Source organism: Dama dama, chromosome 22, assembly GCF_033118175.1.
Source record: "Dama dama isolate Ldn47 chromosome 22, ASM3311817v1, whole genome shotgun sequence".
NCBI lineage: Eukaryota > Metazoa > Chordata > Mammalia > Artiodactyla > Cervidae > Dama > Dama dama.
This window is the reverse complement of record NC_083702.1, coordinates 43,124,310-43,141,164: the sequence shown is the minus strand read 5'-3', so window position 1 is coordinate 43,141,164 and position 16,855 is coordinate 43,124,310. Positions and strand designations below refer to the sequence as shown.

General features: G+C 53.6%; 1 protein-coding gene across 2 annotated transcripts in view; it reads left to right on the top strand.

Annotated features, from left to right (window-relative positions):
* CYTH4 (cytohesin 4) overlaps positions 1-10,775 on the top strand; it is a 31,245-nt gene extending 20,470 nt beyond the window's left edge. For both annotated transcript variants that reach the window (XM_061125285.1, XM_061125286.1), the window contains 5 exons: positions 4,852-4,963; positions 6,349-6,425; positions 6,880-6,951; positions 7,478-7,632; positions 8,845-10,775. In XM_061125285.1, coding sequence (XP_060981268.1) covers positions 4,852-4,963; positions 6,349-6,425; positions 6,880-6,951; positions 7,478-7,632; positions 8,845-8,917 — 489 coding nt within the window. In that variant the 3' untranslated portion in view covers positions 8,918-10,775. The remainder of the gene's footprint in view (positions 1-4,851; positions 4,964-6,348; positions 6,426-6,879; positions 6,952-7,477; positions 7,633-8,844) is intronic.
* Positions 10,776-16,855: the final 6,080 nt, after the last annotated feature.

Here is a 16,855-nt window from a genome sequence, read left to right as displayed (position 1 = left end):
GTTGGCAGCCAGGCTCCTCTGTCCAGGGGATGGACCATCACAAAAGAGTTTGGTCCTGAAATGGGCTTTCGCAAGCTGTCCCATCTTAAGAAGGAAGTCCAAAACTGAACTACCCAGGAGGTCCGCCCAGACCTCAGCCTTTGGGGAGCTCTAGGCACCCATCATTCACACCTTCCTCGAAAGGATGCCTCACACCACCTAGTCTGTTTCTTGGAATCCCAGAGTCTTAGACTCTCAGTGGGTCAGAGCAGAAAATTCCCAGTCTCTGCTCAAACCCCTCCCTCTTCCAGAGAGGAAGTAACGGGTCTTCCATAGGCAGACATCAGCTCTAGAGTTGAGCAGAACCAGGCTTCCTATCCCATCCTAAACAGCCCCCACCCCTGCCACACTGCACCAGGCTCTGGCCTGGCATGCGATATCCAGGGATGAATCAACCCAAGTTCAGGGTCTGGTGGGAAGATAAAACACATGTGAATTCCAGCCCTGCCTGATTCAAGCTATGCTGACCATAGGAACCTAGCTATGGAGACCCAGCAGACAATACTATCACTCTCCCAGGGGCAGGGAAAGAGTGCCATCCTGGAAGACTTCACAGAGGAGGTGACTTTTGAACTGGCCTTGAAGGTTGAGTGGGAGTTTGCCCAGAGGAGAAGCAGGGGAAGGACATTCCAGAAAGAGGAAGTGGCCAGCACTTGACTTGGTAGGGAAAGGGAGGGGCATCCGAGGTAGCCATCTGGGTACAGACAGACAGTGAGGGGCACCAAGGTGGGGCCAGAGTGCCCAGGGCTTTGAACTACAGACTCCAGAGTTTACCTGCTTCCTATGGGCAAAGTGGAGCTGGGAACTATCTTAGAAAGACAGGAGTGAGATTCAAAGTCTGGCTTAGCAAAAATGAACTGACAATTTATTTCTAGGATTAGAGGTGCCCAGAGCTCTATAGAGTTTCAGTTCCCTCTGGGTCAGAGTCTGGCAGGAGGGGAGGAGACAATGTGAACCCCACCCTGGCAGCTTAGCACCCTGTGTGTGTTCTGCAGCAGAAGTCTGGTGGGGGTGGGGGAGAGCCTGGATCTGGAATGACTCTGGTGCTCTTCAGGGTTTGAAAACAGCTATGCCCTTAGCCCTTCACCCTCCTCGATCCCCAGAGAAAATTTATTTTGGAGGGGGGCATGATATGAAATTGGAGAAGGAAATGGCAACCCACTCCAGTATTCTTGCCTGGAGAATCCCGTGGACGGAGGAGCCTGGTAGGCTACAGTCCACGGGGTTGCAAAGAGTCAGACACGACTGAGGGACTTCACTTTCACTTTTTTCACTTTATGATATGAAATGAGGGCTTGAGAGTAGATTAGAGCTCAGGTCAAGTCCCATCTCCCCGTTGTTCGCCTCCTGGATGACCTTGAGCAATGACTCACCCTCTCGGGGCCACCACTTCCTCAACCAGGAGAGCGGGGAATAATGACGCCTGCGTCACAGAGCTGCTGTGAGTGGTAATTTTTAAAAACGTAAAGGGCATAGCCCATGCCAGGTACGTAGCACAAGCTCTAAATGGTAGCTTAGGTCGCTATTAAGAATCATTAATAATTATTTAAAATCCCAGCCCTTAGTAAACTGCCTGAAATGTGAAAGGCCTTTGAAAACTCATCTCATTGTGGTACTTGGAGCAGGAAGCTGGGCACAGCTGGTCTGGCAGGTAATGAGTTAACAGCCTGCCAGCACCAGTCCTGTTGGATCTCCCAGGTGCCACTTTATTGCTTCTGTCCCGGGAGAGCCTCCTTCAGCAGCTCCCTCCTTAGGTATTTTTCCCAATTCAAGTCTTTTGTTAATAACAATGCGCTGCATTTGTATAGAGCTTGTAACTTTCTTCTCACAGGGCTTTTGGGTCTATTATCTCAATTTAGCTTCAAACTCTGCCTGGGAGGTCTGGAAAGGGTTTATTATCCTCCTTGGCAGCCGAGAGGCAGGGAAAAGAACAGAGCGTTGGAGTCACAGCCACATCCAAGTGCTAGCTCCTCCATTTTCTAGTTGTGTGACTTTAAGTAAGAGGCTTGACCTCTCTGAGCTCCCAGCTTATGGGATTAGTGTAGACATGTAAGGTATTTAGCACAACACCTATGTCTCTAGGCGGGCTAATGAATCCAGAAGCTTTCAGGGCACAAAGAGAACCACACTGGCCTAGTCCTTGCTCTTCAAGGTTTTTACAGAAAGCTGCTGTGGACTGGGGGGTCTTCTTGCTTTCTTTTGGGGCTTCAGCTTCCCCATGTGTAAAGCAAGGACTCAGCTTTAAGTATCTTTAAGTATCAGTTTGTGGCTTTGTGGAAGGATTCTCCAGGACATATAACATTTTTAAGTGACCTGATTTAGGAAATTAAATTGACATAGACACATCACCTAAAGAGAGGTCACTCTGTGACCAAGAAGGTACGCAGGTGGGAAAGGCTTTGGAGAGGTGCCTGATGGGATTGGGGGCTCAGGCAGGTGAGCGAGTCTTGCCCTGGCCATCCTGATGGGGACAGGGCAGAGTGCCTAAGAGACTCAGGGCAGAGGCACAGGCTGTGGACTAAGAGGACAGGAGGTCAAATCCAAGCTCCGCCTTTATGGCTGCGTGTCCTTGAGTGTGAGCCTCGGTTTCTCCATCTGCAACGTGGGCTGATGACACTGATCTTACATTGTTCTCCTGAGAAGCAGACAAAGCACTTCAAGTGCCTGGCTCCACTCACCATGACACGGCTGCCCAGAGAGGGACCTGGGGTGGAGAAGGAAAAGAAAGAGGGGAAGGAGGAGAGCTCATCCACCCTCTGGTGTCACAGGTGGAGAAATCAAGGTCCAGCAAAGGAAACAGTCAGTTCAGGGCATCTTCTGCTGTAGGTAGGGCCAGACCTCCTGGGTTCTTGTCCAAGCATCTCCATCAGAAATGACTGTGTATCGGGCTCCTTAAGTTCTCCTGACAACCACAGGCATCAGGTACCATTCCCACCCCACCCCACCCCCAGCTTACAGCAAAGGAAACTGAGCTCCAATAGAGGTAGCTGGCCAGGGGGGCTAAGTCTGTGAGGAGTCCAGGTTCAAACCCACGTCTACCTGAGTCCTCCTCTCTGCAGAGACCAGAAAGGAAGATTTGGGAATGCAGATGTTGACTTGTTTCCCAGCTTCCAGTTTCTTCCTTGGCTGGAGGAATTCTCAACTCATGTCAATGAAAAGATGGGGGACTGATGGTCAGCTTCAGGTTCGGCTAGACCCAGGTGCTTCATTGAGGTCAGGGCTCAATCTGGTCTCTCCATCTCTGAGCATTCTCCTCTTCCAAATTGGCTTCCCTCTTAAACAGGCTTTCCCCCAAGTTCCCCAGAGAGGACCTGGGCAACTCCAGGCTTCCATCTTGCCTAACAGTTTAGAGTCCCAGAATGAAGGCTTATTGGCTGGTGTGGGTCACAAGTCCCTCTCTGAATCAGTCATTGTGACCAGTAGGAAGAAATGCTCTAATTAGCCAGATGGGAGTCATTCCCTGTCTTCTGGAGCCTCGAGGGAGTGCTGGGTGGGCAGTGTCAAACCCCTGAGCAACCTGGACAGAAAGTAAGGGGGTGATTCTCCAGAGGAGAACAGAGTGGGTGGGGAAGGGTGGATGCAAGGCCAGCACAACCACTGGTGAGTGGCTGTTGTCTTTCTGATCATGTCTACCCAGCCAGGAAAAGACAGCCTGATTTGGTGGTGGCAGGTGCAAGGGTGTTTTCTTACAGGGGGTGAGGGGAGCCTGGTTTTACAAGGCACAGGAAATGTGGGTGAACAGAGCTTCTTTCCTTGTGGGGGCAGAATGTGTAGGCTGTAGGAGGCCCGCAGAAGCTGCCAGGGGCTCCCTGTGGGTGTCGTGAAGGATGAGGCCTTGTCTGTCCCCCTGCTTGCCCCCTTGGGCCTTCAGAATATTTGTATGGGCTGCCAGTTTTGCTGACAGAGAACAGGTCTTAGAGAACAGAACTCCTTCAACCAGCTGGCGCTACTAGGGAAACCTCAGGGCCAGGCTGGGCCAGAGCGGGAGGGGCAGCAGGGCTTCCTGGCTGCTCTAGGAATGTGGGGGCTCCAAAAAGGGAAAGTGGTCCCTGCCCTTCCCCACTCAACCCACCGCAGCCAGCTGAGTCCTCTCCATCAAACCCAGGAAAACCTGCTACAGGCCAGCACCCTCCTCCCCTACTCTCTTACCCTACCACCATCCCTAAGCTCCTGGAGCAGAAAAGACGTTTTAAAACCAGCAAACACCATTTCTAAAACTTTGGGGAATCGAACAGTACTTGTGAAATTTTTCATTTAACATTTCAAGGAAACCATCTGAACAGCAGCACACACAAACACAACAGAAGGAAATGATTTCATTATGTCGATGATGGTGACCCACCATTGTGCCTGGTTTTAATCAGCAGAATTAGACAATTTAGAATGTTTTTCCCAAACAGTTGGAAATCTGGGCAGGTTGTCCATGGAAGGCAGTGTCCCACAGCAGGGGGGTTCAAAACACAGAGGGATGATCATTGCCAACATCTAGAACTCTCCCGCAGGGAATTCTCAGCCCTGGCTTGCATACCTCTGGTGACAGGGAACCCATTGTCCTACAAAGTTGCTTCTTCCATATTTCAGCAGCTCTAACAACTAGAAAGTCCTTCACGGAGAACTGAAATCTGCTTTCTGGGAAATTCCCATGTCCCAGAAGAGATCTCTGGTCTCTTCCTAGGAGAGGGGTCTGTTAGGGCCAAGATCAGCTTCCCACCTTGAGGCACAGAGTCACTGACCTGCCCGAGGCCACACAGGCCAGACCCAGGCCCTGGATAAATGTCACAGCGGGTCTTTCCCTCCCTTCTCTTGGGGCAGAACCTCTTCGACAGCATCAAGAGCGAGCCCTTCTCCATCCCCGAGGACGATGGCAATGACCTCACCCACACCTTCTTCAAACCCGACCGCGAGGGCTGGCTGCTCAAACTGGGTGAGACACACACTCCTGCATTCTGGGGCACATGCACTGATGTGCCTACACACTCATGCAACACGGCTGACACACACACCCATTTGACTTGAAGCTTCGGGTGGTGGAGTTGAGCACCTCCTGAGCCCCAGGGCAGCAGTCTCCTTGCCCCAACCCTCCCTCCATCTGTCCTGGGGATGAGGGGACAGTGGGGGAGGGAGCAATGAGCAGGAAGGGAGACGGAAAGCTGACAGATTCATAGATAAGCCCTTCAACCGCAGATCTTTCTTCCTGAAGTGATTCTGAGGAAGCCCAGGCCCAGTGAGGTTAAGGGACCAGCCCAAGGCCACATAGCCAGCCAGTGGCAGAATTTGGTGGGCAGATGGTTGGGTGTCCTTGAAAGACGGGGGGGAGGGAGTGTGAGAGGATGTGGCTTGGGGAACCTCTCCTCAACAGGACTGGGGGCAGGGAGGGCCTTGGGCCTGCAGAGGGGAGCTGTGGTGGGTGCCACGGCAGCAGCTGCTGCAGGTTCTAGCAGCGGAACTGCAGGACCTGGCCGTCTGAGCCTGCCACCCCGACACATGCTGGGCACCTCTGGGCAGGGGCAGCCAGCCAGGCACAGAGGCTTTCCAAGTCAAGGGAGGACAGACGCTGTATGTGGGAGCAGGGCCCTGGCCTGAGGGCCCATGCAGACCCGCCATCTCTCCAGGTCCACCTCCCAGTCCATCCACCTCCTTTTCTTGCCCAGCTGACAGTTTTCAGCCCCAGGGCAGCTCTAAGTCACAGATCCCAGCTCCTCCATCCATCCTTGGCCTCAGTTGCCATAGCTGTGGAATGGTAACAGTCATCCTTGGGAGGATTAAACATGTGGGGAAATGACCATGCACTTAGGTTCTGGGGCTCAGACACTGGGGTTCAATTCCCAGCTCTGCTGCCAGACCTTGAGCAGATGACGTACCCTCTCTGCCCTGCGGTCTCCTCATCTGTAAAACGGGGTTAATAACGGTCCGCTCCTCATAGGCAGTCATAGGGATTAATAAGTGAATGTTTCTTGAATCCTCTAGAACATTGCCTGGCAAGTGAAAGATGAAAGGCTTAGCACAGCACCAGGCAGGGAGCAGGCCAAGGGACGAACAGAGTGGTGGGGGCAGGAGGAAGGTGCAGGAATGGCCAGCCTGCCCCTGGGGCCAGACTAGGGAGGAGCTCTGGGGCAGCCTGGAGGTGATGGAACCCCTCAGGTTTTAAGTTGGGGAGAGACAGATGAGGGGGAGGTGTGGCAAGCTAGGGGTTAGGGGGCCAGGGTGGGGGCCCAGAGGTGGGCATCGGAGGCCCTGCTCTTCCGTGGAGAGAAGTGCTGGAGCCCAGGGCAGAGGAGGGCTCACTGGCTCCATGGCTGGCTCTTGCAGGCGGCCGCGTGAAGACCTGGAAGCGACGCTGGTTCATCCTGACGGACAGCTGCCTCTATTACTTCGAGTTCACCACTGTGAGCCTCACCCTACCCTGTCCCTCCCCTCAAACCCTTTCCAGATTCTCACTAAGCAGTCCATTGTAGAGCTGGGGCCTCTTTGAGGTCATTCGGTCCTCCTCCACACCCATCTTACCGATGGGAGAAACAGCTACTAAACAGAGGGGAAGGGGCTGGGCCAAGGTGCAAGGCAGAACTGGGGCTTAAAGTCCGGCCTCCTAACTCCCAGCCAGGGCTCTTCCCACGCTGCTCCCCTGCCCTCTCCAGGGCTGGTCAGAATCTGGGGAAGATGGGCACACTCCTCTTTGAGGTCTGGGGTGCCACCGAGTTCAGACAGAGGAGGCTGGCAGGCTATAGTCCATAGGGTCACAAAGAGTTAAAGGCGACTTATCTAAAACTTCCAAGTTCACTCCCTGCCCTTGACTCCAGACTCCCTTTGCTGATCCTGATCTTCCTTCTTATTCTCCTGCAGGACAAGGAGCCTCGGGGAATCATACCCCTTGAGAATCTCTCAGTGCAGAAGGTGGACGACCCCAAGAAGCCAGTAGGTGTCAGCGAGGTGGCCTCAGGCCAGAGCAGCTGTAGGAATTTCCAAAACAGAGTGCAGGCTGGGCTGGGCTCTCCAGGAGGCGAGGCCATGCCTGCGACACCTTCCAGCAGCTCAGGCTTGCCTCAGCCTCCCTCTTAGGGACGGGGATCTTGGTGTCAAGAGGCCTCAAGAGGGCCTGGCCACACTGTCTCGCAGAGCCTGGCCCCTGATACTGGCTCTGGGACCTTCAATAAGTCTCTGCTCCTTTCTGAACCTCCATTTTCCCATCTGTCAACTGGAGATTTTAAGAGGGATCATGGATTTAGGTCAAGTCAGGCACATAGTAAGTTTTCAACATGAGGAGCCGCAGCGCCTGCCCGTTCTCCTCTCACAGGAAGGCCTGGCAGTCAGGTGTATCTGCTGCTCTTCTAGATGCTGGTCTTGCCCAAGTGTCTAGGCCTCTCCGAGCCTCCCCGAGAGCCCACAGAGCTGCCCTTTCCTCCCACCCCTGCCCTGCCCTCACCTGGTCACTTGCCCACAGTTCTGCCTGGAGCTCTGCAACCCCAGCTGCCGGGGCCAGAAGATAAAGGCCTGCAAGACTGATGGCGACGGAAAAGTGGTGGAGGGCAAGCACGAGTCTTACCGGATCTCAGCCTCCAGCGCCGAGGAGCGGGACCAATGGATCGAAGCTATTCGGTAACGGGTGGCTGGGCTGGTGGGGAGGGGTCTCTGGTCACCTTCCAGAAGCCCCTGCTCCTCTCAGGGTCCTGTTTCCTTGTCTGTAAAGAGGGCTAACTCCAGAACTTCCCTCCTGTTTCTGGCATGCAAATCCCTTCCACCATGTTCCGTGAGCATCCTCTCTGGCCCAGAACACAGAGGAGCAAGGCACTGAATTCATGGGGATGGTGGAGGATCATGGGAGATGTTACGAGTAAAGCTCTTTGCCCGGCGCCTGTTAGCATCAGGATCCTAAGTGGTCCTGGAAAGACCTGGTGTAGGGTGGGGAGGAGGACTTTCTAGGTGGAAGGAGCAATGCAGGCCAAAACAAAAGGGCAGGTCGGGCATAGGGATGCCTGGACATCTTCCTGGATAGCTGGTGCTGGGCACTGTGGGACTGGGCAATGCCGGGCAGTGCAGGGGGTAGGGCTATGCGGGGACCAGGTAGCCTGGGGGCTGAGCAGTGGGAAATGAGGCTGCAGAGAATGGCGAGGCCTTGGTGGCCATGGCAGAGAGCTCAGGTTTCTCCTGAGTGTGCTGGAGAGCCACAGACAGGTGTGGCCAGGGGAGAAAGACCACCGTGCAGAGGCTAGAGTGTGACAGGTGTGATGGGCAGTGGAGGGACAGGAGGAGGGGCAGGATAACACCTTGACTCTGAGTCCATGGGGAGATACCAGTGGGGGTGAGTCCTGTTCGACAGAGGAAGACATGGAAGTGGTCAATGGGCTGGGGACCATGTATGTCCCAGAGACTTGTAGGGTCTTTTCCCTCTGACCTTGCAGCAGCCCTGTGAGCCTGCCAGGCCAAACCTACTCTCACCTTCATTTTACAGATGAGGACTGAGGTCCAGAGAGGGAAAGGACCTGCCCAGGGCCACACAGCCAGAGAGGGGCAGAGCTAGGACTGGCAAGCAGGTCTGCTGGTTCCACCTGGGCTCTTGTCACCTCCTTCCGAGTCTGACGGGGCCTGGGGAGGTGTCCAAAGATACATGGGGGCAGAATTCCGGAGGCTCTCAGGCCTGTCTGTGGCATACCCAGGCTCGGTCCTTGGTGGGGTCATCAGGCTTTTCCCCTGCAGTGGGGCAGGCCAACCCCGCCCTGGGAGAAGCATGCCCTTATTACAAGCCCTGGGAGATGAGACCCCTTTGCCAGCCCATCCAGCCCTGAAATCTTTTCCCTACCCTCACTCCAGAGCCAGCATCACTCGTGTCCCCTTCTACGACCTGGTCTCTGCTCGGAAGAAGAAGATTGCCAGCAAGCAGTGAGCTTCCTTGGAGGTGGTGCCCGGTGCCCTGCGAACCCCATGACCTGTGGTACCTGGAGACCCACTCCCACCCCAGGGCCCGCAGACATCCTCCCTCAACCCCCTTCACTCTGACCTGACAGCGGGGGGCAAGGGTGGGGGAGGCAGGGCTCAAGAGCCGGGGTGGGTGGGAACCACCATCTCAGAGCCCGATCATGAGGCTGCTGGCCCTGGGCATCCAGGAAAGGCCCCACCCCTGCCCCAAGTCCACTACAGGAAGGGGTAAGGAAAGCGGCCACAGCCTGGCACCCTGCCCTCTGGGCCTCAGTTTCCTCTTTTGTTAGAAGTCTCCATGCCCTCTGAAATGCCATCAGCCTTCAAAGCAGGAGGGGCCTGAGTGCTTCCTACCCTCCACCATGGCGACGCCTCCTCCTTCTGCTCAGGGGGTTCTCAGCCTGCCCCTCCCATTCCTCAGTGGGAGCTTGGCCCTCCCTGCCCAAGGGACACAGGAGACACATCTCAGATCCATGGACATGACCTCTGGGAGACCCAAGAGCACTGGACTAGGAGCCTGGACATCACAGTCTCAGTCCTAGCTCCGTCTCAACTTGCTGTGTGCCCTCAACCAAGTCACACTCCTTCTCTGGTTCCTGGAAAACTGTGGTGCTTGGATAGGAATGTGCCTATCCTTCTGGCTTCTGGTTCTGTGCACTCCACCCCTCAACCTGCCAGCAATGGCCCCGCTCAGACTGCTTCCTGTCCGTGGAAGAACAGGAATGTGCTGGGTCTCCCAAGGAGCTTCTGGCTGGAGGTGTCTACATCTGTTTACTGAGCCGGAAGGGGCTCTGGACTGAAGACTGCTGAGAGGCGGAGAGCAGAGTGGGCCCATCCTCAAGGATGTTCATTTCAGAGAAGGGACAGGTGGGACTCCTCAAGCAAATGGCAGAGAGCATCTCAAACAGACATACTCAAGCAGAAATGGTGGTACAACCAAGAAGCCAAGAAGAGAGCTTTGTGATCTGTGGTTACCAGGAGGGCTGCCTGGAGGCAGCAACCATGCCATGAGTGATGTGCACCCTTGTAGCAGAGTCTCCGCCACAGTCTCCCTGCCGGACCACTGCCCAGGGCTCCTGAGGTGATGAGCAGCTGCCCCAGCAGGGTCCTAGCATTCTGAGACTCTCTGGCACAGCACCATCAAGAGTGAAGCTGGCTTCACTACCCACAGGCAGGCAGTTCCGTCTCCAGGGAGGCCCCAGCCTGGAGGAGCATTCCACAAACAGGTTTCCTCTCAGTAGCACGACTTACCCTGCCACTCAGGCCCTGGGGGAGTCCCTAGAGGGAAGTTCCCTCGCAGGAAAACAGGAGATGGGGTTACCTCTGCTCGACTGTCAGCCTGCGTAGGTGAGCCGGACAAGGTGAATTCCCCCAGGGAGGGGAGGCAACTTCTCTTCCCCCACCTCACAACACACACACGTACACACTTTCTGTGGGGTCAGGACAGAGTAGCTGCCTTACAAGTGGTGAGGCCACTGTCTCTGGAGGTGTGCAAGCACCTCGTAATGATACTGCACTGAGGAGGATCTGTTTGGGTGTGACAGGAAGAAGATTTACAGGATGTTTGAAGTCTTCCACAGGCCCCATGGCAGCATGGGAGCTGAGTGCCACATCTGCTGCCTTTTTTGGCCCCTGAAGGGGCAGCCAGGGATCATGGGCTCTGAGGTCCTCTCCTGCCACTGGTTGTGCAATCTTAGTCCACTCTCTTCCCCTCTCTGGTCCTCGGGTTCCTCCCCTGTCACTGAGAGGGTGGAATGAGGGATTTTCTGGGCATGAGTGGCTGTTCTCGGAATCACTCAGAATAGAGAATAAAGCTCATGAGTCAACTCGTGGGTGGGGCTCTGTCCTCTCCGTGATCACATCTGCCACACTTGAGGCCAATGTGGACCCTTCACTCTCATCCCTTTCCCAGCTGGAGAGCAGGAGGGTCAGATGGAGAAGAGTGGACACTCAGTAGACCCTGGCCACTCATCCTCTGGCCACTGGGGGCTGCCACCTGGACAGAAATCTCCAGGGGCTAAATTTGAAGCAAGGGTCCCTCTGAGCAGGGGCAAGAGTGCACTGGTTCTGCCAAGGCCAGGGGAAAGCAAAAGAACTTCCCAATAGCCTGTGCTGTCTGAAGAGAGAAAGGATGCTGCTCAGGAGATAAGTAGTGAGTTCCCTGTCCGATAAGGGATACAAGTACAGATTGGATACAGTGATCACTTGGGGAGTCACAGAGGGTCTTGAATTTGTTACTCTTCATTCATATTTTCCACACTCTTTATTAAGTGCCTTGTTTCAAGCACTGGTAGAACAAGACAAAGCCATGCTTGCATGGGACTGACGTTCTGGCAGTCCTGAGTTCTAGGCAGCCCCTTCAGGTGTGTAGGGCACTGAGATGGTCCCCACACCTTAATCCAGCCCCTTGTCTGAAATGCCACCATTGAGTCACTCCTTGAAGACCTTAAGGCATTGAACTGATCAACTTTCATTCGGCCCAGGTTTTTGAAGCACCTACTATGTGCCAGGCTCCACACACAGAACCAAGGATCCAAAGATGAGCAAGGCAAAGCCCTTGCCCTCCAGAGGAACTCGAGTCTAGTGGGGAAAAAGACAGCCCATTTCAACTCATGCTGTTACATAGAGTGGAGCACATGGGCCGGGGGAGGGCTGAGCTGGGCAGAGAGGCAATCCTGGGCGCTTCTCGAAGGAGCCGGACTTGAGTTTTGGCAGCCAGGTAGGAGAAAAGACACGCACCTGATACGGCAGGGAGCTCACGTCAAGTCTGCCCCTCCCCATCGCACACATCCTGACTGCGAGCTCCTCACAGGCCAGACTGTCACTGTTCGGTGCCTGGCACACAGGCACGATAATTCTTTGACTGAAGTCAACTGAAAAGACTCTCTGGGCCTCAGCATTAACTAGCGCAAATATCTAGAGGCGCAGGGAACTGTGGGAACAGTGAAGTGGCCAAGTGGGGGCGTGGCTAGGGAGGTGGGCGGGGCCACATCGCAATCTGGTCCAGCTCTGCCTTGCTGGCCCAGGACTCCCCAGCTCCGGTGGCTTCTGCCCACCTTCCCGTCCTTCTGACACTCCTCGCTCTGGGCAGCAGGGGGCTCCCACCACTCGTGGATGAGAGGTTCCACGACGCAGCCAGAGGGGAGCTGAACTGGCTGCCCCGTGGAGGGATGAGGCCCAGAGTAGAGCCTTGACGTCGGCCTCCTGGAGAAGGATGCACCCGGTCAACTAGGACCTGTGGACTCCAGCAGCCCCAAGCACCTGAGGGCACAGATGCTCATCGGCCGTCCCACTCCCTTCAGGTGGGGCACAGTCACCCCTTCTCAGCCTAGGAGTCGGGATACCCTGTCTCTCTGGCTTTCTGGTTGTGTGACCCTGAACTAGTAGCTTGCCCTCTCTACTACTTAACTTCCTTTCTAGGAAGATGTGATCTTCCTTCCTGAGGGGTTCAGACAGGTGCGTTTCTGGACATAAAAGTTTAACGGGGACTTCCTTATAAGTCTCAGACACGGGTTCCAGGTGGCCCCTGCCCTGAGATGAATTTAGACTGGTGTGTGGGGCGGGGGGGGGGGGGTTGGGTGGCAAGTGAGAAGGTGCCACAAAAGCCCCTTACTGTAATAGGCCACAGGGGGCAGTAGTGAGGCCATCCGGAGGCCATGGGTTCAAAGCCCAACTCTACCCTGTGTCTTAAGCAAGTTTCCTAGGCATTCTGAGCCTCAGATTTCCCATCTATAAAATGAAAATAATAGAAATACTTAGAACAGTGCTGAGGACCTACTCAGGGTTAAGTGCCATTATTATTATTATCACTTCAAGGCAAACTATATACATGCTTTGATGAAGATACAAAACAGGCTAGACCATTGGAGGAGGAAAGATTCATGCAGGGGTTGAGGGACTGGTAGATCTGGGAAAGTTTCTTGGCAGAGATGCCCATGAAAGATAAAATAGCTGGAGGCCTGGCTCTTCTAGCCAGGAGGAGCCAAAACAAGGATGCTTGATAAAGCAATGTATTTCTGGGACTCCCTTGAGTGTCCCAGAACAAGACCCCAAAGCAAGAAGGTGAAAGGTTGAGTGGGGGCTGAGCTGTGTGCCCCAGGCTGTAGTCCCTTGTGTCTCCAAGGCTATTTTGCCCTTTGTCATGAAACTCTGACTGGGGACCCAGTAACATGGCTGCTGAATGAGGCCATCACAGAAAGAGAGAGAACAAGCTTGGCACAGGATGGCCTGAGGTGGAGTAGGAGTGGGTAAGAAAGACCCCTGCCCAGTGCCTGGAAGCATAGAGCTGTTTCTGGGGCCCTGTGCCCAGATGCCTGGGGCCAGGAAATGGGGAGGGGGCGGACAGCCAGGAGTCGAGTGGCAGGTGTGAGAGACCTGGAGAAATTGATTTATTAGAGACTATGAAAGGAGCTAAATATGTTTGCCAGCTCAGCGATGACTCAGGCATTCCCCAGGGGTCCACAAAGTGTGAGTATCAAGGAATCAAAGTCAGGCCTCCTCCCACCCAGGCTCTGCCAGCCTGGAGCCTGTCCTTTGTAATGGAAGGACCACCCAGAGTGCCCTGAGAGCAGGGTCCTCAGGGGGCAGCAGAGACCTCACTCCTCCAGCCAGCATCCCCTGCCTGCCCCCTTACCAGCCAGACTTCTCCAGAATGGCTGAAGAATGAAGCTTCAGAGTGAGACATATCTGGGTCGAAGTCCTGGCCTGGCCCCAAATTGCTGCGTGATCTTAGACAAGTGACTGACCCTCTCTGGTCCTGCATCCACCAGGGAGGATAGATCCCCACCAAGTCAGGGCCTGTCTCCCTGTCTGACAGTATCATTCCTACCCAATTTGGCTTCTTTCAGACAGCTGTGAACACAGCCGCCTCTGCCTAAAATCTACCAACTTCCCTCCAGGAGACAAGCCAGATTCCACAGGGCCTCATTTCCAGAGAACTCGCTCTTCTGGTGCCGGGTTCCTGGCTGGTGCTGGGCTCTGAGAGAAACAAGAATGAATCAGAGTCAGAGGCTGGAGGCAGGGCAGACAAAAGAGGGAGAATTGATCTCCTCGTGGGGCAAAGGGCTGGGGGGCTGCAGTAAGGGGGTAGAAAGAGGACCTGGGAGGACCAAAGGAAGAGGGGCTCTCAGGGAAAAAGAGAGGCAGTTGAGGGGGCACTGCAGGGACTGCTGAGGGAAAGGCGTGGGTCCTCTGCCCAGCAGTGAGCATGGATGGGGCAGACCAGGTGCAGTGAACTGTTCACCCAGCATGGAGGGGCCTGGAACACCAGCACTAGGAAGCCAAAGAGAAGCGGGGATGAGACTGGCCAAGGAGCAGTTAGCACGAGGGGCTGGGGAAGGGGTCACAGCAGGAGACAGGGGAGCTAGAGGTTGTTTCCAGGTGGTCCCTCTGGCTGCTGGTAGGGACAGATTAAGGAGGTACATGAAGGCAGGGGCATGGGATGCTGGGGGAAATGACTAAGGGACAACATGGAACCAAGACCATCTGACCTGAGACCTATGCAGATTTTAGTCATCAAATTACCAACCAAAATGGGCCCCTTCTGAGAGTACTAGGATGCCAAATGAGAGGGGATGCTGGGACAACAGGAGCAAACGAGGACTGTCCCAGGCCCCCAAGACATATGATCACTCTGGATACTGAACATATCTACTAGGGACCAGCAAGGAGGTGGGGACATGCTAGGTGGACCCATGGGCTGGAAGGGATGTGACCCAGGGTTGCTTAATCATGGACAAGCAAAAGCAGCTGTTTTATCTAGAGCAGATGGGGCTCTACCACCACCTAATTCCAAGGAACACTTCCCCCTTATGAGTCTTCCCAAGTCCTGCCCCAAAGCGGTGTCATATGGAAGGATCATGAATGTAGCAAGGCTGCATTTGTATACCAGACACCCTCTGCAGAAATTTGCAGCCACTGTTGTATGAGAGTGGGGTCTTTCTTGCAAGACTGACAATGGGGACTCTGGACAGAACTGCCACAGATGCCAGAGGCTGCCCATCCCATCCTTCCCTGTCCAGCTGAAGATCCCTCTCCTGCAGAAAGTTGTCCCTGACTACTCTAGCCTTTAGGGCTCCTTCAAGACTCCCAGAAGTTTCAGAACACAGGCCCCCTAGCCCCAGGACCCACTAAGGGGATTCAGTACCTACTTTTGTCTCAGATATTCACAGTTGTGGCTTTGGGAGAGCTGGCTCCATGATCTGGTTCTTTCAGGCTCAAGGAAGGGTATAAGATTTGATTCTGCTGCTGGACTCCAAGGCCCACAAGCCCCTTCTCCCCATCTCTCTACTGCTACACAGAGAGTCTCCAGCTTCATTCACAAATGCCTTGGCCTATAAAACCATCCTTCTTCCTCATGAGGAAACTGAGGCTCACAGAGGTCAAAGGGCATGTGCTAAGGGGTTACCTGCCATGGGGGCTCCATGAGGAAGACAGAGGCAGAAAGTACCAGTATTTATTGAGTATCCTTCATCTCATCTGATCTGATAGCTCACAGGGTAGACAGGATTATTTCCATTTAACAGATGAGAATGCGGAAGCTCAGTGAGTGTATGACTTGCCCAGAGTAACATGGCCAGGAAGCAGCATCTGATCGGCTTGTTTTCGTTGAGCTATTGAGGCCGGAAGGATCCAGGAAACTGCAGGGAGCTTCCAGCAGAAGTAGAGGATTAACTCTGTGACCTTTACAGTCCCCTTGATCCTTTGAAACTAACGCTTAACTTTCTTCTCTTCCTGCCTCCTCCAAAAGATCTTCATTTAATAAACCAGAGCCCAGAAAGGACCCAGCTTTGACCCAAGGAAATTATGTTTTGAATAAAATGTCTCCTATGAAAAAGGAATAAAACATGCTCATTGGAGAAAATTGGAAAATGCAATGATCAAGAAGAAAAAAGCTTAGACCAAGAATTCTTCAACCTGATATCATAAACATTTCAGATTATTTCCAACACACTTATACACTTTATGTGTCACATCTCTGCAATGCTTCTACTGCATAGACAAGTTTGTAAAAGTCCTTAACATATCAGAAGCAATATTTCCCCAGTTCTATCAGTCAGCTCAGGCTAGGTTATGCTGTAATAACAAATAACCCCTAAATCTCAGTACCTTCACACATAAGAGTTTATGCCTTGCTCACACTGTATGCTTAGTGGGGGTTGGACAGGGGCCTCTCTCTGTTTATCACAGTCACTCAGGGGCCCAGACTGGGGTGGTGCCATCCTAACACAGTCCATCCAGAGTACTGTCTGGACATGATATCACTTCTGCCTACATTTCAATGGCCAAAGCAAATCACACAGCCACCTAACTTCAAGGAGCCAGTGAGCTACCCTCTACCACCAGCCTACCAGGAAAGGACGACAGAAATACTTGAATGGCAGCACTAATGCCCATTATAATTAGGATGACCAATTGTCCTCATTTGTCAGGACCAAGGGCTTTCCTGGAATGCAAGACTCTCAGAGCCATAACTGAAAAAGTCCAGGGCAAACCAGGACAAGCTGTTCACCCTTCCTGTACGGTGTTACATATTCTTTACAAACTCATTTCTCAATGACTGCACAACAGTCCATCTAGTAGATGAGTCATGGTTTTTCTCCCTAATCCCCTATTGTTGGAGACTTAGATTGTTTCCAGTTTTACACGTTTATAAATCCACTGTCTTAATAGCTTCATGAATAAAATCTTGTTCATATAGCTTCTCAGAAGTGCAATTACTGGCCAATTTTCAGGCTCAGAATGCTCACTGTCCCTCCATATTTCAAAAGAGTTTGGAACAACATGACTTGCCTTCTACAGCAAAACCAAGGTCCACTCCTGAACACTCACCTGGAACCCTGGGCAGTCATTCTCCAATCTTTGCAGCAGAATCCCCTTCTTGTTAAGGAGGGCTTGTTAAAACAGA